This window comes from Pristiophorus japonicus, chromosome 3 (genome assembly GCF_044704955.1).
Source record: "Pristiophorus japonicus isolate sPriJap1 chromosome 3, sPriJap1.hap1, whole genome shotgun sequence".
In the NCBI taxonomy this organism is placed as follows: Eukaryota; Metazoa; Chordata; class Chondrichthyes; family Pristiophoridae; genus Pristiophorus; species Pristiophorus japonicus.
Window position 1 is genome coordinate 38443113 of NC_091979.1, and position 26584 is coordinate 38469696.

Sequence of the window (26584 nt, forward strand, 5' to 3'; positions counted from 1 at the left end):
TATTAATGCAACCCCTGTGCTTGCCGTGACTGGCCCTTTATCTTTTACCTCCCTTTAGGAGGGAAGATGTCTCCATAGTAATTAGCACCTCGGCTCGCTGGTGCTGTGATTAGTCTTTTTTAATTATAGGATGGTAAAATCTGCTGCATGGTAATTGCTTGTTATATTCCCACCCCAAATATGTCCAGCTACTGATTACTATTATCGCATTGCGCATTTTCAATATTTGTGGTGGGGGAGGTGATGAGCACATTATTCTTCTGCAGTCCTCAATCCTACCCAACTTCATCTCCTTCTGAGAGCTACTCTGTGTTACTCCTTTTATCTCCCAGGCTACCGACAGTGGACTGTAACCAGTGCAGCTCTCCAGCCAACCCCACTGCTTCATGACCTGCGTTTTTGGTATCCGATAATTGCTCCTCGAGCACGGGTGCTCAGCTTTGTTCTTCTCACTAGGACAGAAGGTCATGTGGTTAGCCCCTGCACCAGGGCTCCCGCTGCAGTGTTGCCTTGCCGGAGTTGCTGCCGTTTGGGATGGGATCCCGTGGCAAACTGAGATCCCGTCTGCCTGTTCGGGTGGGTGTTAAAATATTCCCCCCGCCCCCCCCCGTGGCACCCCTTGAAGAGCAGGCAATTCTCCCAGTGTGTTGTCCAACATTCCACCCTCCGTGCATAGGCACCAGGTTGAATGGTCATTCATCTCATTGCTGTTTGTAGGACATTGGCGTAAAATGGTTGGTGTGTTGCCCAAACAACAGTCACCGCACTCCAAAGAGTGACTCCTCAATGAAATGTTTCAGTGACCCGCTGTATAAATACAATTATTTTCGTTGGGTTTTTGTTTACCTTCATTATAGAATTGAGCCTTAGAGGCTTTAACCTGCTCACCCTAATGATGTAGACATTCTTAAACAAAAATCTTAACCAGCACAACTCTCCCTTTTGTATCCTGGTGTAATGAAAAATATAATTTTTTTTTTAAGATGCAGTGTTAGTTTGTCTAGTCATAAAAGAGAGCAAGTTTAGTTAATTGAAGTTCTGAAAAATGTGTATCTTGGTCGCACCGAGGAGCTTGGGGAAACAGATTGAATATTGCGGTCACAATTTGTAATGAGACTTGGCAGCTGCTATGATTAAAATGGAGAGACTGATGGTCATTCTCCTATTAATGTACTTGTATACTTTCATATCAGTTTACCTCAGCGTGCCCTCTACTGGGAATTGAGGATGTAAAAAACACAAAAGAATGTGTGTGTTCCTTCTGTACTTGTCTTCATTGAACACACGGGTTAAAGATAACTTTACATTCCTGTGAAAAGTATGCGCAGAATCCATAAAGCTGGTTATGCTGTGCAGTTAGGCTGATGCATCATTTTAGCTTCATATCAACTTAATTTGTGTCATGTAACTCGGGTGCTAAGTTACTTGTATTACGTGGGGCAAGTAATGGAAGGGGAGGTAGAACATTAGAACATAAGAATTAGGAACAGGAGTAGGCCATCTAGCCCCTCGAGCCTGCTCCACCATTCAATAAGATCATGGCTGATCTGGCCGTGGACTCAGCTCCACTTACCCGCCCGCTCCCCGTAACCCTTAATTCCCTTATTGCTTAAAAATCTATCTATCTGTGACTTGAATACATTCAATGAGCTCGCCTCAACTGCTTCCTTGGGCAGAGAATTCTACAGATTCACAGCCCTCTGGGAGAAGAAATTCCTTCTCAACTCGGTTTTAAATTGTCTCCCCCGTATTTTGAGGCTGTGCTCCCTAGTTCTAGTCTCCCCGACCAGTGGAAACAACCTCTCTGCCTCTATCTTGTCTATCCCTTTCATTATTTTAAATGTTTCTATAAGATCACCCCTCATCCTTCTGAACTCCAACGAGTAAAGACCCAGTCTACTCAATCTATCATCATAAGGGAACCCCCTCATCTCCGGAATCAGCCTAGTGAATCGTCTCTGTACCCCCTTCAAAGCCAGTATATCCTTCCTTAAGTAAGGTGACCAAAACTGCACGCAGTACTCCAGGTGCGGCCTTACCAATACCCTTGCAGCACTATACAACCCTATACAGTTGCAGCAGGACCTCCCTGCTTTTGTACTCCATCCCTCTCGCAATGAAGGCCAACATTCCATTCGCCTTCCTGATTACCTGCTGCACCTGCAAACTAACTTTTTGGGATTCATGCACAAGGACCCCCAGGTCCCTATGCACCTCAGCATGTTGTAAATTCTCCCCATTCAGATAATATTCCCTTTTACTGTTTTTTTTTCCCAAGGTGGATGACCTCACACTTTCCGACATTGTATTCCATCTGCCAAACCTTAGCCCAGTCGCTTAACCTATCCAAATCTCTTTGCAGCCTCTCTGTGTCCTCTACACAACCCGCTTTCCCACTAATCTTTGTGTCATCTGCAAATTTTGTTACACTACACTCTGTCCCCTCTTCCAGGACTTCCAGGTAGTCTTGCATCATTTCAGGTTTGGACCTGCAAAACGCAAAATCCCTGACATAAGAACATAAGAAATAGGAGCAGGAGTAGGCCATTTGGCCCCTCGAGCCTGCTCCGCCATTTAATAAGATCATGGCTGATCTGATCATGGGCTCAATTCCACTTCCCTGCCCGCTCCCCATAACCCTTATCGCTCAAAAATCTGTCTATCTCCACCTTAAATACATTCAATGACCCAGCCTGCAGAGCATGCCTGGGTCAAGCTTCAGTTTCCTTCCTCTGAGAGCGACTCACAGCTGGCATTATAACTCCGATCCACTAGGTCTACGTTGTGCCAAGGAAGTACCGGTTGCAAGCGAGTACATGAACGGTGCCCCGAGTAACTGGGGCAACTAACACTGCATTTTCCAATGCTCTTGTCCACAGCCAACACATGGAGCTTTGATGGCGCTCCTTAAGCTTTTTATGCGTGTTGTACGGAGCCTGGGTTAAACCCCCCCCCCCCCCCCATCTGCAGTACCGAGATCAGTTTTGGACACCGCAGCTCAGGAAGGATATATTGGCCTAGCAGGGGGTGAGCACAGATTCACCAAAATGAAACTGAGGCTTAAAGGGTTAAATTTCGCAGAGGTTGCATAAAGGTGGCTTGTAATCCCTCGCGTGTGGAAGATTGGGGCGCTCTAATCGAGGTGATTAAAATGATGAAAGGATTTAACGGGGTAGGTAAAGAGAATCTGTTTCCTCTGGTGGGGGGAATCCAGAACTAGAGGACGTAACCTTAAAATTAGAGCTAGGCCGTTCAGAGGTGAAATCAGGAAATACTTCTTCACACAAAGGGTGATGGAAATCTGGAACTCTCTCCCCCACAATACTGTGGATGCAGGGCCAATTGAAGCTTTGAAGACTGAAATCGCGACATTTTTCTTGGGTAACGGTAGCAAGGGATATGGAACAAAGGCGGATAAATGGGGTTGAGGTACAGATCAGCCATGATCCAATTGAATGGTGGAACAGGCTCGAGGGGCTGAGTGGCTGACTCCTGTTCCTATGGCCCAAACTGTTTGCAAACTTAAATCCAGTCAGTCACGGTAATATCTGGTACGGGGCATATGAACGATAATAATTTCCTCATTACTGGTGTCAGTCACGTGCTGCTGGGTTTCCCTGTAACTAAGGGAGGGTCTGGGTAACCTACAGTCAATGTGTCGCATCAGCAAAGTCTCAGAATAACTCTTCAACAGTCTGAAAGGACCTCTGCCATTTCTAAAGCTATCCATGGGATCGATTCCCCAGAACCAGTTCATAAAGTCACCTCACCCACTAGCGTAGACACTGAGACAAAGGTCCAGGCTCTCTGTTTTTCATACAATCTTGTAGCACAGAAGGAGGCCATTCAGCCCACTGTACCTGTGCCGGCTCTGTGAAAGAGCTCTCCAATTAGTCCCACTCCCTTGCTCTTTCACGTTTCCTTTTCAAGTAATTTATCCATTTCCCTATTGAAAGTAACTATTAAATCTGCTTCCACCACACGATAGGCAGTGCATTGCAGATCATAACTTGCTGCGTAACAAAACATTCTCTTCACCTACTCCCCCACCCCCCCCCCCCCCTGGTTCTTTTGCCAATTATCTCAAATCTGTGTTCTCTGATTACCAACCCACCCACCAGTGGAAACGGTCTCTACTCCTTGACTCAATTGAAAACCCCTCAAAATTATGAACACCGCTATTAAATCTCCCCTTTAGCCTGCTCTGTTTTTGGAGCAGCGGAAGGTATGAAACGAAGAAGGAAAAAAAGTCCAATGCGAATTGGATTTGAAAGCAACCGTGACTTTTGAAAAGCAGGCCGGACGGGAAGGGTAATAATGGAGCTGGCTTACCGAAGGTAAGCTGCATGCACCCAGCGGAGTACTGACCCTTGCAGTCAGGGAAGGGCCTAGTTGAGCCCTACCCTCAGTCTGTGCTGAGTTCGTTGATTTGTCGGGGTTGCCATTTTGGAATCCTACAAAATTCCAAGGAAGGGGGGGGGGGGAAATCAGAGTGTTTTTTAATGCAGCGAGCTGTTATGATCTGGAATGTGCTGCCTGTAATGGTGGTGGAAGCAAATTTGATAACTTTCAAAAGTGAATTGGATATACACTTGAAAGTGAAAGAGCAAGGAAGTGGGACTAATTGGCTAGCTCCTTCAAAGAGCCGGCACAGGCTCGATGGGCCGAATGGCCGCCTCCTGTGCTATAAGATTCTGAGCGAAATGGGCAGCCTGGACTTTTGCACACTATCCTGGGCGAGCGAGGGAGAAATGATCAGCCAAGGTTCCCATTCCTGACGCTTATGCAGAGACCCTGCGCGATTGCAAAGTACACGGTTATGGGTTGGGATATGATCGGGCTTGGTTGTGCTGCCCACTGCAGTTGAATAGGCTGCCAACCCACACCATCTATCAAAGATATGAACCATGAAAGATTGCCACTTAGTTTTAGTGGTTCTCCCAAGTCAGTGCCCTCAAGAGAGGAGGGGCGAAAAATAGACTAAAAAAGTATACAAGTATATTTATCAGCTAGTGTACAAGGTAGAACTACTGTCCTTCAAATGTAATTTGTGTTGTTAATTTATAGCTCTAGAACTTCATGTACAAGTGCAATTTTCACTAGTCTTCGAACTGTAATTTATTTTTGATTAAAAATGCACGTTTCACAGCGTCTTCACACTGAGTAGTTTATGTATAGATCAGTATTAGAGGCACAGCACTGATTTCTGTATTTCTATGTACGTTGGTAAAAGAAAGTATGTGGTTTGTAGCTTACTTACTCTTTTGTACATTTATATGGTGTAGTTTTTATTTTTCTCCTGGTACAATAAAAATTTACTTGGATGCAATCGGCAGGATGTTCCTGTTGTTTGTACCACACCTGCCTTTGTTTTCTTTTCAGCTCCTTTAAAGACCTTTTGCAAACTTTTGACCTCCTGTAAACTTGAGCTCATTCAAAACTCTGTTGCCCGTATGCTCCAAGTCCCGTTCACCCATCACCCCTGTGCTCACTGACCTACATTGGCTCACAGTCCAGCAACAGCTTGATTTTAAAATTCTCACGCTTGCTTTCAAATCCCTCCATGGCTTCGCTCCCCTCCCTATCTCTGTGACCTCCTTCGGTCCCACTACCCTCCCGAGAATTCTGCGTTCCTCCCAATCTGGCCTGTTGCAATTATTGCTCCAGCATTGGCAGCTCTACCTTCAGCTGCCTAGGCCCTTAGCTCTGGAATTCCTTCCCTAAACCTCTCCGCCTCGCCAATGTTCCCTTTGATTTGCTGCATGGCCGTATCTTCCAGGGGCAGCAGCTGTTGAGCAGCCTGCATAGGACCCCTCCCAATTGGTGTGCGGCTACACACCTTAGGGGGAACATTGCACCTTTCTATCTCTCCTTCACAGCAAACGAGCCAAAGGTGGGCAGAGGAAATGTTACAAGGACACCTTCAAAGACGCCCTGAAAAAGTGCAACATCACTACTGACACTTAGGGCGGTCTTTGGCTAGGGACTCCCAAGTGGAGGAAGTGCATCCGGGAGGGCGCTGAGCATCTCGAGTCTCATCACCGAGAGCATGCAGAAATCAAGCGCAGGCAGCGGAAAGAGCGTACGGCAAACCAGTCCCACCCAACCTTTCCCTCAACGACTATCTCTCCCACCTGTGACAGGGACTGTTGTTCTCGTATTGGACTGTTCAGCCACCTAAGGACTCATTTTAAGAGCGGAAGCAAGTCTTCCACGATTCCGTGGGACTGCCTATGATGATGGATCTCTCCTTTAAGATGCTCCTTAAAACCTACCTCTGACCAAGCGTTTAGTCATCTGCCCTAATGGATGTCCCAAGAACATAAATAAGAGGAGTAGGCCATTTGGCCCCTCGTGCCTGCTCCGCCATTCAATACGATCATGGCTGATTTGATCTTGGCCTCAACTCCACTTCCCTGCCCGCTCCCCATGTCCTTATGTGACTCGATATCAAATTCTGTCTGATAACGCTCGTGTGAAGTGCTTTAGGATGTTTTACTAACGCCAGAATAGGTTGAATTGAAGCCCGAACTGTAGATGGGTTCAGGGCTACTGATCTTCACTGACTGAATAAATCCAATGCAGTATCTATGTGGAATTCCAAGATTTTTGGCCAATCTTTCATGGAGCACATTAGGTCATTTTCTAATTAGGCCCATTGGTTTATGACGAACGGGTTAGTCAAATCCCATTGTTTTTTTTATCAAGTGAGATTTTAACCAGTATTCTGGGGATCGTGTTCCAGAATGTTATCCATTTTCCTGTGACAATTGACTGCCATGGAACGGAAATTCAGATGGGTGTAAAATGGGCTGCCGAGTCTCAATCATCCATTTTACGCTACTGGGCAAGACAAAATTCAAACCCCCCTGCCCGCCCCACCTCTCCTCCAATCTATATGGTACACGGGCCCCAGAACTGACTGAAGAGAGGGGTCAGTGAAGAAGTATGAGCCTTGATCAAGTTCAACAATCATCATCTCAATTGACTAATTGTTGAGAATTTCTGTAGCACACAAGATCTTCAAGCTCACCCTCTACATAAAGTATCTGCTACGATAAAAAGAGTCTATACTTGATATTTTCTCATGTCTTAAGTATTTGAAAGTAAAAGCACTTTTGCTCCTTTTATCTCTGTGGTCTGGTCTCCAATCCAGGCCAGACGAAGCATCCTACGTGCACCCAGCGAGTCCCAGCACAAATCAGTAGACTGAAGTTACAACATAGAAAATGGCACACAGGTGCAGGAGAAGGTACTGAGGCACATTGGTGGGGTGGTGCAGATGGGCCTCCTGTATACTTCTGCTTTGTGCTACCGCTCACATTTGAGGTTAGATCTTGACTTTGTGCGATAGTATAAAATGGGTGATAGCGAATGGGTAGCCGGCTCTACATCTCTCAATTTTTAATTCCATTGAGGTCCAGTGGGAGAGATGTGAAACTGGTTGTCCATTTGCTATTACTCATTTTATACTATCGCGCAAAGTCAAAATCTATCCCTTGGTATTCAAAGTAATAAAGCATTTGATTCCTCAGCACTTGCTTTAAAACTTCCTTATCTAATCTAATCCAGGTCCTTAAAATAGATACAGGGGAATTATTCAGAAAAAAAAATCAAAGAGCATGTTATTATTTAAATGGAGAAAAATTGCAAAGTGCTGCAGTACAGCAGGACCTGGGGGTACTTGGGCATGAAACACAAAAGGATAGTATGCAGGTACAGCAAGTAATCAGGAAGGCCAATGGAATCTTGGCCTTTATTGCAAAGGCGATGGAGTTTAAAAGCAGGGAAGTCTTGCTACAGCTATATAAGGTATTGATGAGGCCACAAATGGAATACTGCGTGCAGTTTTGGTTTCCTTATTTACGAAAGGATATACTTGCTTTGGAGGCAGTTCAGAGAAGGTTCACTAGGTTGATTCCGGAGATGAGGGGGTTGGGCCTCTACTCATTGGAATTCAGCAGAATGAGAGGTGATCTTATCGAAATGTATAAGATTATGAGGGGCTTGACAAGGTGGATGCAGAGAAGATGTTTCCACTGATGGGGTAGACTAGAACTAGGGAGCATAATCTTAGAATAAAGGGCCACCCATTTAAAACTGAATTGAGGAGAAATTTATTCTCTGAGGGTTGTAAATCTGTGGAATTCGCTGCCTCAGAGAGCTGTGGAAGCTGGGACATTGAATAAATTTAAGACCGAGATAGAGAATTTCTTAACCAAGAAGGGAATAAGGGGTTATGGGAAGCAGGCAGGGAAGAGGACCTGAGTCCATGATCGGATCGGCCATGATCGTATTAAATGGCGGAGCAGGCTCGAGGGGCCTTATGGGCTGCTCCTGCTCCTATTTCTTATGTTCTTATCCCCCCCAGTGGTGGAACCCAGAGCAAGTGGGTATAAATCTTAAAATTAGAGCTAAGCCATTTAGGAGAAAGGCAAGGACTTTTTCACACAAAGGGTAGTGGAAATTTGGAACTCGCTCCTCTAAAAGAAGTTTGAGAGGAGATTTGATAGAGATGTTCAAAATTATGAGGGTTGTGGACAGAGCAGATCGAACTTCCTGTTCCCATTGGCAGAAGGGTCAAAAACCAGAGGACATAGATTCAAGATGATTGGCAAAAGAACCAAAGGTGACATGAGGAAAAACTTTTTTACATAGCGAGTGGTTAGGATCTGGAATGCACAGCCTGAAAGGGTGGTGGAGGCAGATTCAATTGTGGCTTTCAAAAGGGAATTGGATAAGTACCTGAAGGAAAAACATTTGCAGGGCTATGGGGAGAGGATGGGAGAGTGGGACTAGCTGAGGTGCTCTTGAAGAGAGTCGGCATGGGCTCGATGGGCCGAATGGCCTCCTTCTGTGCCGTAACCATCTTATGATTCTATGAAAAGGCAGTGGATGCTGGGACAATCGAAGTTTTCTTGACCGAGATCGCTGGATTTGTGTTCGGTAAGGGTACCAAGGGAAGTGGAATCGAGGAACAGATCTAATTGAATAGAACAGGTTGGAAGGGTTGAATGGCCTTTTCCTGTTTCTATGTCGAGTGCTTCCCATGTAATTTAAAACCACACTTATTGAGTTGAAGACATCCTTATTTAAGTAACGGCCTAAGGAGACTCCGAAGTGTGAGGCTGGGAAGATGGGAATACTGAAAGCTATCCAACATGTTTAGTTCCTGTTGGGCAGCAACTTCCAATTTGGTGCCAATCTAAAGCAGTATATTGTCTTTATCGCTACCATCCCAACACAAGAAGGAGAAAAAAAATCTATACAGTATTTGCTTTTCTCATTTCATTGTTTATGGGCAGGACACTGAAGCAGGTATGTCAGAACTGCATTATTGCATCGGTTGCCAGAAGGAATTTCTTTAGGCAAAGAATAATAAATAGCTTGGATAATTGGACCGAGCACTAAGTATGTTTTCAGTAGGTGCAGTACTCTGCTTTTAGCTGCGGACATTTGGAGTGATGGCAATACAATCTTAAACTGTGACCGTAGGACAAGCGAGAACTCCGGCTCAAACTAGTAAAAGAAAGACTGATAACAGGAAGTTCTTCGCACACTGCTCAACACATGGAACGGACTTCTGGATAGAATCGTGGAGACAAACATTTAAAGAAGGAATTTGATGCCAGATTGGGGAAGGACTTGAGCCTTTCTGGATTGATGAACTAAGATGGGCCGAATGACCTTGTATGTAATTGTGAAGGCCTCACAGTGCAAGAGTTGAATTATCGCTACGCGATCCACTTCGACAGGCAACAGCAATTTGCATTTATATAGCATCTGTAACATAGTAAAATATCCCAAGGAGCTTCACAGGAGTGTAATTAGACCAACCGAGCCAAAGGAGACATTAGGACTGGTGACCAAAAGTTGGTTTTAAGGAGCGTGTTAAAGAGGGGGATAGGCAGAGAGCAATTTGCAGAGCTTAGACGGCTGAAGGCCCGGCCGCCAATGGTGTTGACAAGTGTAATGTATGCATTGTGAGTATGCTCACAGGTTTGTAGAGCTGTTGAGTTGGGAGTAGCTTAGCCAGTCATGTGATATTCACAAGGCTCAATAAAACCCCAGTCCATTGGGTTGAGGGGATCCACATTGAGGCTCGTGGTTGTGATGGCTCAACTGATAATGTGTCGTGTGATTGTTAAACCTTTGTTGATAAACCAACTAGTTCTTAATAGCAATGTGTTGCTATGAATGCTTAAGCAAAGAACCCATGAAGCAAATACATTACTCCAAGAAAGTGGGGATGCACAAGAGGCCAGATTTGGAGGATCGCAGAGTTCTCGGAGGGTTGTAGAGAGGAGCGAGGCCATGGAGGGATTTGAACACGAGGAGGAGAATTTTAAAATCTCTGCTGGACCGGGAACAAGGCAGCTTTAGTTCTTAAGGGCAGGTTAGTGCATCTAGAGCTACATGAATAGGAGTTGGGTTTATGCGTCATTCATTCATTTAAATTTTGAGGACTGGAATTCATGGTGAATGCTTTAGCCAATGCAATAACAATCGTGCGCAGAGGGGATTAAACTGCAGGGACTGAACTCACTTCCTGCTCTATGTTTGGTGTGTTTATGCTTGAAGCTCATCACGCAGCTGAACAAAATCTTGCAGTCATGTTAACTTGCATATTCCTGTGGGAATGGTCTCTGAAAGGAACGCTCCCAGAGAGAAAAGAAAAGATTTTTGAATCTTTTAAAGAAAGCGACCCAAAGCAAATTTCATTGTAAACATTAGCTTTATTTGCAATATACGCTTTAAGGTGCATGGTGGGTAATTATAAACATTATGCAAGTGAGTAAAATAGAAGCACCGAACAAAGGAATTAAATACAAACAGCATGCTATTCAGTTCCACCGTAAACCTCGCAACTTGGGGACAGATCAGTGAAGGCAGTGCTTCTTGCGAGAATGTTCCAAAGCTCGCCAATCACACATCTGCCAGTAACAAGTGCTTTTAGTAACATGTTTATTTTGTTTTCTGAGCTATTACATTTGGTAAACTTTTTCATTGTACACTTCTTTAAAAGAAAAAGCACGTACACACATTTTTGTTGTATAATTTCCAGAGTCAAACTCTGCTCAACCGTCGGTCAACAGTCCAATGCTCCAGTATTGCAGCCATTACATTCGGCAATGGACATGCCATCACTTAAATGGGGGCACACAACTCCAAGCTCAGTTATAGAGAAGTGGGTTTAACCGGCAACTAGACAAAGTTAGTGTCAGTAATGGTGACCATGAAACTATCGGATTGTTGCAAAAAAAAAATCTGGTTTACTCGTGTCCTTTAGGGAAGGAAATCTGCCGTCCTTACCCGGTCTGGCTGATATGTAGCTCCAGACCTACTGCAATGTGGTTGACTCTTAACTGCCCTCTGAAATGGCCTAGCGAGGCACTCAGTTGTATAAGGCGGCTCACCACCATCTTCTGAAGGGCAATTAGGGATGGGCAATAAATGCCAGCCTTGCCAGCGATGCCCACATCCCACGAATGAATAAAAAAAGGCCGCTTCTATAAAATTAATGTGTGGGAAGGATTATTTCAACAATAAATAGAAAGTGAACAACACTTGATAAAACACATTCATTGAACGAGAGTAATTGTGCATGATAAATAACCAGTACATTTTCTGTTAGCTTTCTTTCTATTGCACTTTTGCAACAGCCCTGCTCTAGAACACTGATTATAAAATGTACTATTTACGGTTTTGCTGCTAATCGGTCTAACGATCCCCTTTCTAACAAGCTTTCACAGTGAGCTTTATTGGTCCAAATTCCCTCTCCTCCCACTGTGGCATGGTGGAGGGGAATAAATTGTGCGTGTGGTGTTCGTACCACAGGTGGAAATGCGAACCCGATAAAACTGTGGCATTATGGAAACAGACTTCACCTCAGGGATTCCCCCAGTGACATCAACAGAAATTGTAATGTACTGTTAATGCCAAACACTGATGTGTGTGTTGAAATAAAAAAGCCTCCCACACGCTGCTTCAGCCCAGCAATGCAGCACCTCGGAGGCGTCTAATAACTTATATAATCGAGTTTCACGGATCGTGCGTCACTCGATTGTAAGGAGATACAGATTTTCATCTAATCTGAATTTACAGCTGGCGTGTCAAAAGAGAGCCATTATTCTACATGACAACATTTGTGTGCAGTTCTAGTTACCACATTACAGGAAAGATGTGATTGCATTCGAGAGGGCACCGAGGAGGTTTACGAGGATGTTGCCTGGACTGGAGAGTTTTAGCTATGAGGAAAGATTAGATAGGCTGGGTTTGTTTTCTTTGCAACAGAGGAGGCTGAGGGGCGCAGATAGATTGGCTAGGAAGGACCTATTTCCCTTAGCAGAGGGGTCAACAACCAGGGGGTATAGATTTAAAGTGATTGGTAGGAGGTATAGAGGGGATTTAAGGGAAAAAATGTTCACCTAGAGGTTGGTGTGGATGTGCAACTCACTGTCTTAAAGTAGTAGAGGCAAAAACCCTCACCACATTTAAAAAGTACTTAGATATGCACTTGAATGCAGTAACCTACAAGGCTACGGACCAAGATCTGGAAAGTGAGATTAGGCTGGATAGCTCTTTGTCGGCCTGTGCGGACACGATGGGCCGAATGGCCTCCTCCTGTGCTGTAAATTCCTGTGATTCTATGATTTGTAACAGTGTGTGCGTAACCTTCCGAACCTTCGTTGATGTAAATCACACAGCGGCGTATTCATTATCAACTCCAGTACACAGCAACCTTTTCAGTAAATCCATGTCACAAAGTTTAAACAACGACACGGCATTAGCACAGTGTGACTGATGTGATGCTGCGCCTAGTCTTAGATGCAGCCCGCAAGTATGATATGATCTGAAATGCGTCGCTTGCGAGAGTGGTGGAAGCAGATTCAATCGGAACTTTAAAAAGGGACTACTTAAAAAAGGAAACAATTTCAGGGCTATGGAGAGAGAGCAGGGGAGCGGAGACCAATGTTCCCTCTAAGCTGCGCGGCCGTGCAGCAATGGGAAAGGTCCCGGGCAGGCTGTTCACCGTCTCCTCCATTGTAAATGTGCAGAAGTTTAATGGGACCGCGCGCTGAAAGATACCGGTCGCACAGAGCAAAACGCAGCTCACAGGGAACATTGAGTGGGACTAATTGGTAGCTCTTTCAGAGAGCCGGCACTGCCATGATGGGCCGAATGGCCTCCTTCAGTGATGTATGACTATGATTTGCCACCCTTTCTCCGTGCCTGTGTGATTGGAATGAACGTTATGACGGACTGGTGACAGGGTGCCCTGTGGATAGGCACCCACAGTGTGCACAGCAGAGACACTTGGAGTACATGTAATCGTGATATGGCAAACAAGCTTTCTATTACGCTAAACTGTTAGAACACAGTTGGAAATATTGTAACTCTGATTACAAGTAGGGCAATGCTTAAAAGCAACATTCATATTTGATGCAGAGTAATAAAAATATAATTAGTTCAGTGAGATTTTAAACTTAGTAATATTTCATCCTTGTATCTCCATTTTACTGCAAGTGACCTGTAAACATATATTAACTCGTATTATCACTGGAGGACGAACAAGCAGCCATAGTCAATCCAGTTTTACAAGAATTTGAGGTGGATTAATGCATTTACTAAACATTAGAAATATATGTATTCCATTTGTAAATTTGAAACATACGAACTGAAGAACATATTATCCCTGAGCGTTCTCTCCTGTCGTCATGCCATCTTTCATCTCCACTCTCTCGGATACTCCACTTTCCCAAATCACTTCCAGAACCCTTCATAACTCTTCGACCTTCCTACTCTCCTGCCACCCTCCCAGGTTTGACTCCCTTTTAGACAAGCCTACAGCTTCCCTCTGTGCCTCTCTAGGCATCTTCTGAAGGGCCCACCGTGGCACTCATCGCTGTCTCTTCACGAGCAGCAACTCCAACTGTCCCATCCTCTCTCACCCACCTTGGCGCCGAGCATGCTCGTTGGGGGTGGGGGGATAACCTTGCCCATCCCCTCCCTGTCCAACTCATCCCTCCAAGCGCTGACCCAGTGCATGCTGGCAGTGGATCAGCCTTCACCGACCCTCTATGGATCACCTTGCAATATAATTTATCATTTACTTATATCCATATCCTACTAGTAATACCCCAGACTCCCAGTCTCTATATCCAGTAATACCCCAGGCTCCCAGTCACTATAGCCCAGTAATACCCCAGGCTCCCAGTTAATATATCCCAATAATACCCCAGGCTCCCAGTCTCTATATCCCAGTAATATCCCAGGCTCCCAGTCTCTATATCCCAGTAATACCCCAGCTCCCAGTCACTATATCCCAATAATACCCCAGGCTCCCAGTTACTATATCCCAGTAATATCCCAGGCTCCCTCTCACTGACCCCCCAGTAAAGCACAAGGTCCCGGTGTCATTAACTCCAGTACTGCCCCAGGCCCTACATCACTAACCCAGAGAATGATGCTGAAATCTCTGTCACTAATAAGTAATACCCCAGGCTCCATGCTGCTATCAGCAGTAATAACCCATGACCTTATGTCAATTCTACCAATAATATCCCAGATTCCAAGATGCCATCAGCAGGCCCGTCACATTCAGCGGAAATACCTCCCAACCTACATCACTAACCCCATTCATAACCAAATCCTACATCTTGGTCACTTGTAACACACAAGGTGGGTGATATAGTGGCCTTGGACAAGATTCAGAGGAGAGCTACGAGAATGATTGCTGGCTTAAAGAAACTTATTACTCAGATAGGCGCAAGGAGCTGGGCTCTACTTTAGAGCAATGTAGACTTAGAGAAGCCCTAATAGAGGTTTATAAAATAATGAAAGGTCAGGATTGCATGCCTATCGATAGATTAATCCGGTTTGACAGATTGATTGATGACCAAAGGACTTGTGTTTAAACTACGCAAGATTAGGAATAGACAGGATGCTGGGTACTTCTCCCCAGAGCAGTGAGCTTCTGGAACACATTGCCAGTTGGTGCACTGGGTGCTGACTGCCTTCCCGAGAGAGCGAGACTGATTCCTGACTGGGACATAGATTGCATCATACGGGATATAGATAAATACTTGTGTAATCTCCCTGACTAGTTTCAATTGCCTGAGGGGTTTGGAGAGGAATTTTCCAGTACATTTTTCCCCCCACTTATTCTTGCTGTGTTTTTCTGTTTTTTGCCCCTCTCAGGCGATTATATGGCTGTGGAAGGGGGAGCATGGGACAGGCTTGATGGACCAACTGTTTTTTTCCTTCCTGTCATTTTCATATGTTCGTACACCAGGCACTCGATCACTATCGCCAGTTATATCGTATCACAGCATCATCTGAGCAACATTCAAGAATCTGAAGTGCATTCATTTTAGTAAATTTAGTGACTAAAATTCTCATTTACCTTTCCATTTTTTTTGCCACTTCCAAGACCAGGGATGTGGGTAGGCAACTAATTCACTCAATTCATCCCTATAATCAAGGGTATTGAGAGTTATGGAACCAAGGCGGGTAGATGGAGTTTAGATACAGATCAGCGGTGATCTCACTGAATGGTAGACCAGGCTCGAGGGGCTGAGTGGCTTCCTCCTGTTCCTATTCAGCTTGTAGAGTGTGCACAAGACTGGAATGGACTGAGCCTCCTCTTCTCTCTTCCCTTTCCCATGTCCTAAGGAATAGTCTGAAATGAATCACAGAAAATTCCAGGGGCTTGGGGGGGGGGGGTGGGGGTGTAATTTGACTTTGGATGAGTGTAAAACACACGCTATTGGATCAGCCAAACATTGTACACCTCTCCCGATTACCTTTTCTATTTTGTGCAAAGGGCGGTTGATCCGATATCGTCCATTAAACATCATCGACCCTTGTCCAAAATGACCCCTCGGGTGGGAGCTTTCATCAATCGGGATGCAGCTTGTCAGTAACCCAGAGCAAAGAGCTACATCTTGGACTGATGAAAGGTTTAATGGCGAGATCAAAGTGGTGCCATAGTCTTTTTGCAACTTGAGGCCTCTTCAGAACACTCAGGAGCCAGTCGGACAATGGGCGAGGGGAATCCCCAACAAACCTGCAGCTACCTCCCCTCGAGTTATATTCCCGAACCACCAGCTTGTATGAAATAGGACCCACGGTTCATTTCACAGAGTGATGCCGGGTGTTCAATTCACCAGACTTTTTCGGAAATCAAACTATTCCTCCACATTTGCCTTGTTTATTTTACATGTTAAGGCGATTTCTGTTGGAATAATTAATAGAAATATTGTGAACTTTCGGGACAAACATTGTAGTTGCTGGAGCAAAGGACTTTTCAGTGGACGAGTTTTTTTTAAATCCACCGGGCTCGAGAGATTCACAAAAAGATACCAGGAAATACCCAAAGTCGTCAACTTCCTGTAGACATGATCAGATTTCAGCATCTTTCTGTAGTTCTTACATTATTTCTGTCGCCGTCTCCGAATAAGAACTATTTTCCACAACGACAGTGTCAGCTACCCAAAGGAAAGCAGTGGCATCTTTTGGAGGGTAGGATGGGATGGTGCGCCAACATTTAGAGGGAGCGCTAAAAGTGTGTCATCGTTTATAGGTGGTCCTCCATGAGTGTGAGGGGGGATGGGGGGGATTGTTCCTGATCCAGCCCCCACAGGAAGGTTTGAAAACTAGTGATTTACTGGTTATGCTTAGGGCTCCTGGCATTCAGTGGCACTTTAAGGCTAATCGCTGGTCTGGTTCCTTTTCTGCGCCAATTTACGAAGTGATTGATGCACAAATGTACTTTGGGAAAAAGTGCAACAGCAAAATTATTTTGATTTCAATGGCAGTACAAGTTTAACGAGAGGCACTTGAATGATAAAAGCTCGTGGTACCTACTGAGGGGAGGAGAGAAGACGATCAATGCAGCAGACCAAGGAACAGCAAGAGCCTGTCCACCCACAGAACGGTGTGGGGCAGTTCGGGGCCCTGGGGGTTGGAGCACCTAATTCAGTTGCCTTTCTACAGTAAACTGCAATAATGACTATGGAAGTCTGCATTGCTGTGATAGACCACTCCACCTCTCTCGCCGTCCCTCCCTATCCTGCCGTATCCATCGTGCAATCACAGAGCACTGTGGCTTCCCTGATTGCGGACGCGGGATTATTACGACGTGGTGATGAGGTGGCGGCGGAGTTCACGTACTGGTCTCCACATTCAGGAGCACCGCTCAGCGCACCGTGCTACAGTTCCGCTGGCTGTGTGTGGCTATAATGGTGGGGGCGACAACTGTGTTCTAGTCACTTATGTTGGGGCGATGGGGAGCGGACAATAGCCGCCACTATTGCTCGAATTATAGAACGTGATCTGTTGCAGGATTCTGGTGGACTGAAAATAACAGCGGTTTTAAGAATAAAGGACCACAAGTAAATGACGCATGTGTGATTTAACACCTGATTATAGTGCACGGTACATTAATTGTGATCTGGTGCCGTTTATCTTCCATTCCTAAGCCACTATAATTTTTTTTTACTTCACTGTCTCTATAACATTCAAAGAGCCTTGTGCACAACATTAAAAATAATACTTTGAAAAATGAACCATACATTTTAAAATGCCAGGCAATGAGTTTAAGGTAATTTAAGCTCGGTTTGACTTCAGAGTTTCTCGATTGAATTTTATGTCGTGTGCAAGGTTTGCAACAGTGGTTTAGAGGCTTAAGTGCCCACCGCTGGAACAATTTTCCAGTTGTACCGTACATAACCCGACCACACCTCACTCGAGCGCATCGGATGGAAGGCTCACTACCTTTCCTGACTTGCCCCTCTCTGCAGTGCAGTGATCGTGCGTCCATCCCACTCTATTTAACAGCAAATTATGGGAGTGAGGAAAGGCCATTTTTGCTCCGTCAAGCCTGCTCTAAAGTCCACGCACGATTGTTGTATTGTGGACTCATCCCCCTGTAATCTTCGGCTTTAAGGAACATTGGGATCCTGCCCTTCCTTGAAAGAAAACAAAGCAGTGCTGTTAAAATAGCACTATTTCCCTTCTCAACATATATTGATCCACTCCTCACTCTTAAAACTGTCAAATGACTGAAAATAGATTTCTCTGGGAAGTGACTTGTTTTTGTTGCCCTTGGTTTCCGTCTTTGCAACTCCCATCGCAGCTTTACTCTCCAAAGCCCACCAATGTGGGATAAGAGGGCTGTCTTATGACGAGAGATTGTGTAGAATGGGTCTATACTCTCTGGAGTTTAGAAGAATGAGGGGTGATCTAATAGAAACATACAAGATTCTGAAGGGGATTGACAGGGTAGATGCTGAGAGATTGTTGCCCCTGGCTGGAGTGGCTAGAAGCAGGAGGCACAGTCTCAGGATAAGGGGTCGGCCATTTAAGACACAGCGGAGGAAGAATTTCTTCACTCAAAGGGTTGTGAATCTTTGGAATTCTCTGCCCCAGAGGGCTGTGGATGCTGAATCTCTGAATATATTCAAGGCTGAGATAGATAGACTTTTGGAGTTTAGGGGAAATCAAGGGATATGGAGATCGGGCGGGAAAGTGGAGTTGAGGTCTTTGATCAGCCATGATCTTATTGAATGGCGGAGCAGGCTCGAGGGGCCGCAGGGCCTACTCCTTCAATTTCTTATCTTCTTATGTAAGGGGAAGATGCCACGATCCCAAAGACACTGATCTCAGGTGTAATAGGCCTGTGCAGCCAACCACGCCACATCCTGCAGCACCTTTAAAGCTTTTAACAAAAAAAGAAACATATACTTATTTCACAAGCCAGCACAAGGGATAGATGGTTTAACAGATTATGGAAAGTAGCCTGCAGGATATAAATTATTTCTATAAACCACTGCTGTCTGGCACGCATCGCCAGTGTAACTCATTGCCATGCATTTTTCATCTTCTATTATCTAAGTATACAAGCATTCTCGTGGGGGAATGGCACATTATCCCGTGTAGCCAGAGTTCGGACAATCAATATTATTCATCAGAACTCTGACAAAGGATCTCATGTGTGGAAAATAAAACTTGCTTTTCCTCTTTCCGATGCCGACTGGTCCTGTATTTCCACTATATTTTGCTCTGATATTTGAATCTCTTTCGATGTCATTTTGGGCTCTGTCCAGCTAGCAATGGGTTAACGAGTTTTGATTTTGTCACCCTTTTAAAAGCAGATTCCACTCTAGCTCCGGTTTTTATTTTATTTCTCCCCCGCCAGCTACAAAGTGCACTCTCCAGGGTTTAATGGCCGAGTTGCCACGGCAACTGGACTCTGGCCTTCGTTCCCTTTGACCTCGGGGAATGGGTTAGCAAGTATTCGGTCGATTGATCGAGTGAGCGAAGAATTAAATGAAAGCTGCAGAGTAGGGCTCGATAATGTTTTTTTTTCCTGGAGCATTGCATTCCGGACCCTTAATTGTACAAGTTATGCCAATGGCTGCATCAATTTGACATGAAAACAGTAGCAGAGAGGAACCAAATCTCACTCCAGCTGAGAGACTTATTGCTCAGGTAATGCGGTGTCAACTGACTGGTGTTAGTACAAGTTCACGGAATCCACCGAACATCATCCTGTATCTACTCATCGGTACAAGTCTGACATCTTTCCCGCTCCAGGCAGTGAGCAGATTTAATGCACACACTTGAGTTCTTCAGCGATTCCTCTGAACTCCAAAGTGCCAAGCTGTACATACGGTGACTCCACACACGAAGTAGCGCTGTCAATTTGAGGGAGCCTGACCTGGAAGGTGTAGGACCGTTTAATTGATCTGCTTCCAGAGAGGTCAAATCCAACAAGGATTTCAGTTGAGCGAAAGACAAATGAACTCGGCCCAGTGTTTGCAGCATGCATCAGGCTGCAGCCTATATCCCGGAATCTAGTTAGACCCAATGTTCCCTCCAAGCTGCGCAGCTTCGCAGCAACCTGCAAGGTCCTGCGCAGGCTGCTCACAAGCATGTGCAGAAATTTAAAGGGACCACGCATTGATAGAAACAGGCCATGCAGAACAACGCGCAGCTTACAGGGAACATTGGTTCGAGCCCAGTACAATCTCGAGTATTATTGCACTCGCCAGTCACCAGGCCAGTACTTATTGCCTCTGAATGCACCCTGTCGTTGTGTCGCCTGATATAACAATGATTCCACATCCATCCATTCTCTTAGTTAAACGCATCGTTGCCGATTGTGGCTCCTTCCTCCTTCCCCTGAAGGCACTGGCCGTTATTGGGGAGACAGGTCCATAGGTACCAGTTACCCAGGCCGCAGCTCTCCGGAGGGGCCGTCCTCCGTGTCAGAGTCTGGGATAGTGTTGGGCGACTATCTGACTGCATTGTGCACGCAACCAGTACTGGGGGAACCCTGGCTGATCTCTCCTCCCACTTGCCCCCACCCCCACCCCCACCCCGCCATCTACAGCCAATTATAGCGCCGCCGCTACCATTCTGCCCGACACCAGCTAACGCAACACAGACAGCCAATCAAACTTGGGACCTGCCGCTGGCTTTGCGCTATACCAAGGAGCATCTTTACCCACTCAATCACTGAGGCGTCTCGAAGTTGAGCATCCTGCACAGTGTGTTGAATCTTTCTGTTGCTGATATGCAAGTTAAATGCTAATCGAAGATACTGGCTTTATAAGGACTCTGGGGCTGGGAGCAGAACATAGTAGCTTGCCATTTGTAACTGAAAGTTGCAATGTCAGAAAATGACATCGTTTAAGGAGGGAGGAGAGAGAAAATGGGGTCCACTGCTTACTAGTTCTGCCAAAACTCAAAATTAAGAATAGCAGATGTAAAAATGACCAAGACAGAGTGTAGAATGTTTCAGTATAAGGGGTGTCGCAGTTGTGTGAGGCGGACCGGTTGGGCTGGGTGCTCTTTGCCTTTCTGTCATTGATCATAGGTTTATATGTAACCTTTAGATCTGCTGACCAAGGGCCGTGCGGCTCTTTGTCGGCCGGTGTGGACACGATGGGCCGAAATGGCCGCCTTCTGCGCTGTAAATTTCTATGTTTCTATAGAATAGAGGAGTCACCCCACACTCGCAGCCATTCCCAGTGCTATCTGGAATGCCAAGCAGCCTATCGGACTATTCCCAGTGCTGTGTGGAATGGCAAGGAGCCTATCTGCATATCCCATGGGAGACTTTTGGCAGTTCTCTCCCCAAGCCTTTTTTGAATTACCCACAGCTAACTTAATTCTGCAGCAAATAGTGATGGCAGCATCACTACCAGAGAAGTTAGTTTGCCTTTACGTCGGGGACAACTAATTTGGATTGTGCAATTCACAGGAATTACAGTTATCAGATGTGGGGTCCACTGCCATCGTCAGTGGGCAGTATAAACGGGAGAACCATGAAAACTAATAGGTGCATCTACTATTCTGCTTGCACAACAAAACCTGCTTTTGTCCTAACGGGCTCTGCATTTTACATTAGGAATTGTTCTGACAAACAAAAAAAACTGTAACAATCTGTACAACCTGTCTGTCTGCACACATTAGCTTACAACAGTCACAGTCTATATAATGTCTATAAAAATATAAAAGCTCTTTAGAAAATGTTTGTACTGAATTAGCATATTAGCACAATAGCAAAAAATACAAATAAAACTCTTCCAAATGCTAGACCTGTGACTAAGCATGCTGTTAAAAACACTATTAATTATCCCTTGATGTAAACCATTTGTTATCGCACTTTGTGTGAAGTTTCCAACGTGTTGAGGGTTTTTTTTTTGGTTGTCTTATCCGCCCCGGTAAACTAGCACTTTAGAAACGTTTCACATATCTTCATCTGCCACAGTGAGATGCAGCCATGCTCAGATAACGGTTTACCACCTACTATTAGCAGAACCTCTGGAAGATGATCCCTTGTGTGGAGCGGCATGTCACCTTGGGCAAGGCCCTTGGTCCGGGCTTCTCTCAAAACACTGTTATCGCTGAGCTGCTCGGTGCCGACATCGGCGGGAGGCAGCTGGACCAAAAGGTGGTGTCCATTTTCACATCCCCATTGCTCCTCGGGAACATTGGGAGCGAGCAAAGTCGGGCCTTGGAGCTGATCGCTGCGTTCAGAAGACTGTACGCTAAAAGTCCTCATCTCGATGTTGGTTGAATTTGCATTCTTGATGCTGGGCTTGCCCGGCGATGAGCTGCAATGTCCAGGCACCTGTGCGGAGAAATTCAAACAGCAGGCACCCTTCAGGGCAGCGACAGGCTGTCCGTTGCACACGCCGTCCTGACAGAGGAAGCTGGGTGCCGGCGTTGAGCACGGGAGCTCATCAACATGTTTCTCCTGGAAGCTGGGACCAACTCCGATTGTGCAGTGATAGATCTTGGATGGTGGGCTGGTGTCCGTCGCTGGGCTTAGTCTCTCCCAGGTCTGTGCCGTTAATCGGAATTTCCACAGGCTGTTGTCGGAGCTGTTGTGGCTCCTTCCTCCTCCGAAGATCAACATGCTGTCCTGGTACACGACAGCAGAGTGGCCCACCAACTGCTGAGGCCCAGATCTGTGAGGGTGAAAGAACGAATGAGCTTATTCAATGACAAGTTCTCAAACACAATCATGATCCTGCACCAACATGCTTTTCAAGTATTTGCTAATCTATGGTGGACCAAAGTTCTGGTCAGACACGACAGTCTCTGTGGGAGCGTAGGATGGAGGGTGCTGTCTGCCATTAGCCCAGGTATTGGACTGCAGGTCTCCCGGTGGAAGGTTCAGACCCGAGGCCAGGCACCTCCCCATACGAAGACGGCAACAAGCTTTACCAAAGATATCAGCCGGCATCAAGCCCGGGCCGCCTCTGCAGCTCAGGGAAGTAGAGCTGAGCCCACGATCAGATCAGCCATGATCTTATTGAATGGCGGAGCAGGCTCGAGGGGCCGTATGGCCTACTCCTGCTCCTATTTCTTATGTTCTCACCTGCTGTCCTCACAGCTGGAGAATAACACGTGGGATGGTGAGAGGAGGAATAATAATAATAAATGTTATTTATATAGCGCCTGTAACATTGTAAAACGTTCCAAAGCGCTTCACAACAGTGTTACAGACAAACAGATACATTTGACACCGAGCCGCAGAAGAAATTAAGGCAGATGATCAAAAGCTCGTTTAAAGAGGTAGGTTTTAACGAGCATCTTAAAGGAAAGAGAGAGGTGGAGAGGCCTTGAGGTTCAGGGAAGGAGTTGGGGCCCAGGCAGCTGAAGGTATGTCCACCGATGGTTGAGCAGTTATAATGAGGGATGTTCAAGAGGCCAGAATTTGAGGAGCGCAGACATCTCGTGGGGTTGTGAGGCTGAAAAAGATTAGAGCGATAGGGAGGGGCAAGTCCGTGGAGGGATTTGTAAACAAGGAAGGAGAACATTCTCATATATGACTGCCAGGCTATGCCAGATACTCTTGTATGTCCTGGCAGTGCAAATGAAATGATGAAGAAAAGTTAAAGAAGCTGGACTTGGTGTTCTGTGCAAAAGACAGAATGCTCAATCTAAGAGCTGGATTTTCGTTGGGCTTGTGCCTCTATTGACGCCCCGGAGGGGCCGTAACGGGCGCGCAAATGGGTTACGCCCGGGCGGCCAGCTTCCCGCCACAAAATTTGGTGCCGGTTTTGCGGAGGCGCAGAGCAGTACCGCCCGGGAGCATCGCGAGACGTGCAACGCTCCCGGTTTCGACAGCGCTATGATTTTTGGTTGGAGTGGCACCCGTAGCGCCCCCTAGTGAGACTGCCAGGGAAAGCGGGCGGTCGAAGCTGTTCCGGCGGCTGTGAGGGAAGGATTGACTGCATGAGGAAAGTGGGATTTCTTTTTTGCTTTTTGTGATTTATCTTTATTTGGTGTCAGTGATATCTTGGGAATGTTTTCTGAGTTGTGTGCGCCGATTTTTTTGTTGCAGGGAGGCCTCTCTTAGGGCGCTCCAAAGCTGGCTCTTTAGCAACGGATTTTCAGTTGCTCAGCTGGCCTAGCGCCCTACCAGAGAAGTGGAACGCCTCGTGTAGCGCTCCGCTCCAGACTTGCGGCCCAGCTGTTGAATTTTTGGCTGTAGGCGCAAACCATTTCCTGGTGCAAAATTTACCATCCCGTCACTATTATTGCCCGAAAAAGCCTCCAACTGCAAATCTAGCCCTTACCGTCCTCACAGCTGGAGAATAAGACATGGGATGGCAAGAGGAGGAATGGAAAATATTCCGATACACAACTGCCAGGGTATGCCAGACAAGTGCTTACATGTCGGCAATGCAAATTAAATGATGAAGAGAAGATGTTGGACTTGTGTTCTGTGCAAAAGACAGAACGTCCAATCAAAGTGTTCAAGGCTATGAAGGGGTGTGGCAAAGTTAATCCAAGAACAATTTTGCACTCTGGTAAAGAGTTCAAATAAGAAAGGAGACAAGTTATAAAGTGTGAATCTGGAGGCAGGAAAGGAAGTCAGACAGAACCTCTTCACAAAAGGGCCACAGGCATGTTGAGTAAGGCAATTGAAGCAGGCAATATAAATGGGTTTGCTAACTAGATGTATTTCTGGAAAAATAAAAGCGATTGAAGGACATAGTGAGAAGGCAGGCAGGTGGTGTTGAATCGGTCAGAAAAAGTATAGGCTTTTCAGAATTGATGGTTTTCACTGATATCAAAACATTCAGATTTTCTCACTAAGAATCTAGCTTAGACATCTAATTTACAGAGCTCTGCAAACAGCAGTAGCAACAACTTGCATTTATATAGCGCCTTTAACAAAGTAAGACAGGGGTTTTACAGGAGTATTATCAAACAGAATTTGACACCGAGACACATAAGGAGGTATTAGGGCAGGTAAACAAAAGGTTGGTCAAAGAGATAGGTTTTAAGGAGCCTCTTAAAGGAGGAGAGAGAGAGGCGGAGAGGTTTAGGGAGGAAATCCAGAGCTTCGGTTCTAGGTAGCTGAAGGCACGGCCGCCAATGGTGGAGCGACTAACACCAGGGATGCGCAAGAGGCCAGAATTGGAGGAGCGCAGAGATCTGGGAGGGTTGTAGGGCTGGAGCAGGGTTACAGAGGTAGGGATAATAAACAATTTTAAGATGTGGATTTATTCCGCAAACGACAATCTTTAGAATGAATTATTTCAATCAGATCTATTTACCGTGCTTTGATCCGAGACCATGTGCTACTGTTGAAATCCCACTTCCAAAAGTCATTCTGTTCTACAAGTCCAACCAGTCCCCCAAACAAGTACATTCCACTCTTGTAGACAGCTGCAGAGTGACTGTACCGAGGCCCGGGGCCCACATCACAAGACGTCAACACTGGGCACCAATCCTGGGCATCTGTTGGAAAAGAAATATCTTCATAGAAGCATGGAAATTTACAGCACAGAAGGAGGCCATTTCGACCCATCGTTAAACGCTATCCAGCCTAATCCCACTTTCCAGCTCTTGGTCCGTAGCTTTGTAACGCACATCCAAGTATTTTTTAAATGCTATGAGGGTTTCTGGCTCTTTCAGGTAGTGAGTTCCAGACCACCACCTCCCTCTGGGTGAAAAAATGTCCCCTCTAAATCTCCTACCAATTACTTTAAATCTATGCCCCCTGGTTGTTGACCCATTTGCTCAGGGAACTAGGTCCTTCCTATCCACTCTATCTAATCCCTCATAATTTTATACACCTCAATTAAATCTCCCCTCAGCCTCCTCTGTTCCAAATTTTGATAACACTGACAAGGCGATTTAAAATTTCAAAGTTAGTTTAATTTGAAAATAGAAGATCTCTCACTCTCTTTCCAGCCCCTTCTGTGTGTTTTTCTTGCTGGACATTAGATCAATCTAGGTTGGCGGCTCCAGGACTTTTGTCATAGGAACAGGAGTAGGACGTTCCTACCTGATCCACCATTCAATGAGATCATTGGGTGATCTGTGACCTTACTCCATATACCCACCTTTCGCCCATGTCCCTTCATACCTTTGGTTAAAAAAAGCTCCAATTTAAAATGAACTATTAACCCAGCATCAATTGCCATTTGCAGAAGCGAGTTCCAACCTCTACCACCCTTTGTGCGTTTCCTAATTTCACTCCTGAAAGGTCTGGCTCTAATTTTTAGATTATGCCCCCCTAGTCCTAGAATCCCCAACCAGCGGAAATTGTTTCTCTCTCTCTGACTTATCTGTTACCCATAATATCTTGAAAACTTTGATCAGATCATCCCTTAAGCTTCTAATCTCTAGGCAATACAACCCTAAGTAATCTCTCCTCGTAACTTAACCCTTGAAGTCCGGGTATCATTCTAGTAAACCTACTCCCTCCAAGGCCAATATATCTTTCCTAACAACTGCTCACAGTACTCCAGGTATGGTCTGACCAGGGTTTTGTATAGCTGCATTGTATTCTAATCGTTGCCACTATGTTTGCCCTTGAGACAATGATTGTAGTAGGAGTTTCAAAATACACCGCTTTCCATATCAGAGGGACAGCGAGATCTGCTGCGATCGGACATTAGCAATCGAGGGTAGCATCCCCCTGTACTGCCTCAAGTTCACGCGATAAGCAGAGAGAAAGGAAGTACTTTGGACAGCCTAGCTCGTTTCTCTAGAGAGAACTTGCTGCCTCCAGCTGCTCCTTGCCTGATTCCATGGTATTCTACAA

General features: G+C 45.6%; 1 protein-coding gene across 2 annotated transcripts in view; it reads right to left on the reverse strand.

Moving 5' to 3' along the window:
* Positions 1-20415: 20415 nt before the first annotated feature.
* klhdc3l (kelch domain containing 3-like) overlaps positions 20416-26584 on the reverse strand; it is a 92292-nt gene continuing 86123 nt past the window's right edge. For both annotated transcript variants that reach the window (XM_070874369.1, XM_070874374.1), the window contains exons 7-8: positions 25089-25272; positions 20416-22484 (exon numbers count right to left, since the gene is read on the reverse strand). In XM_070874369.1, the coding sequence (XP_070730470.1) occupies positions 21740-22484; positions 25089-25272 (929 nt within the window). In that variant the 3' untranslated portion in view covers positions 20416-21739. The remainder of the gene's footprint in view (positions 22485-25088; positions 25273-26584) is intronic.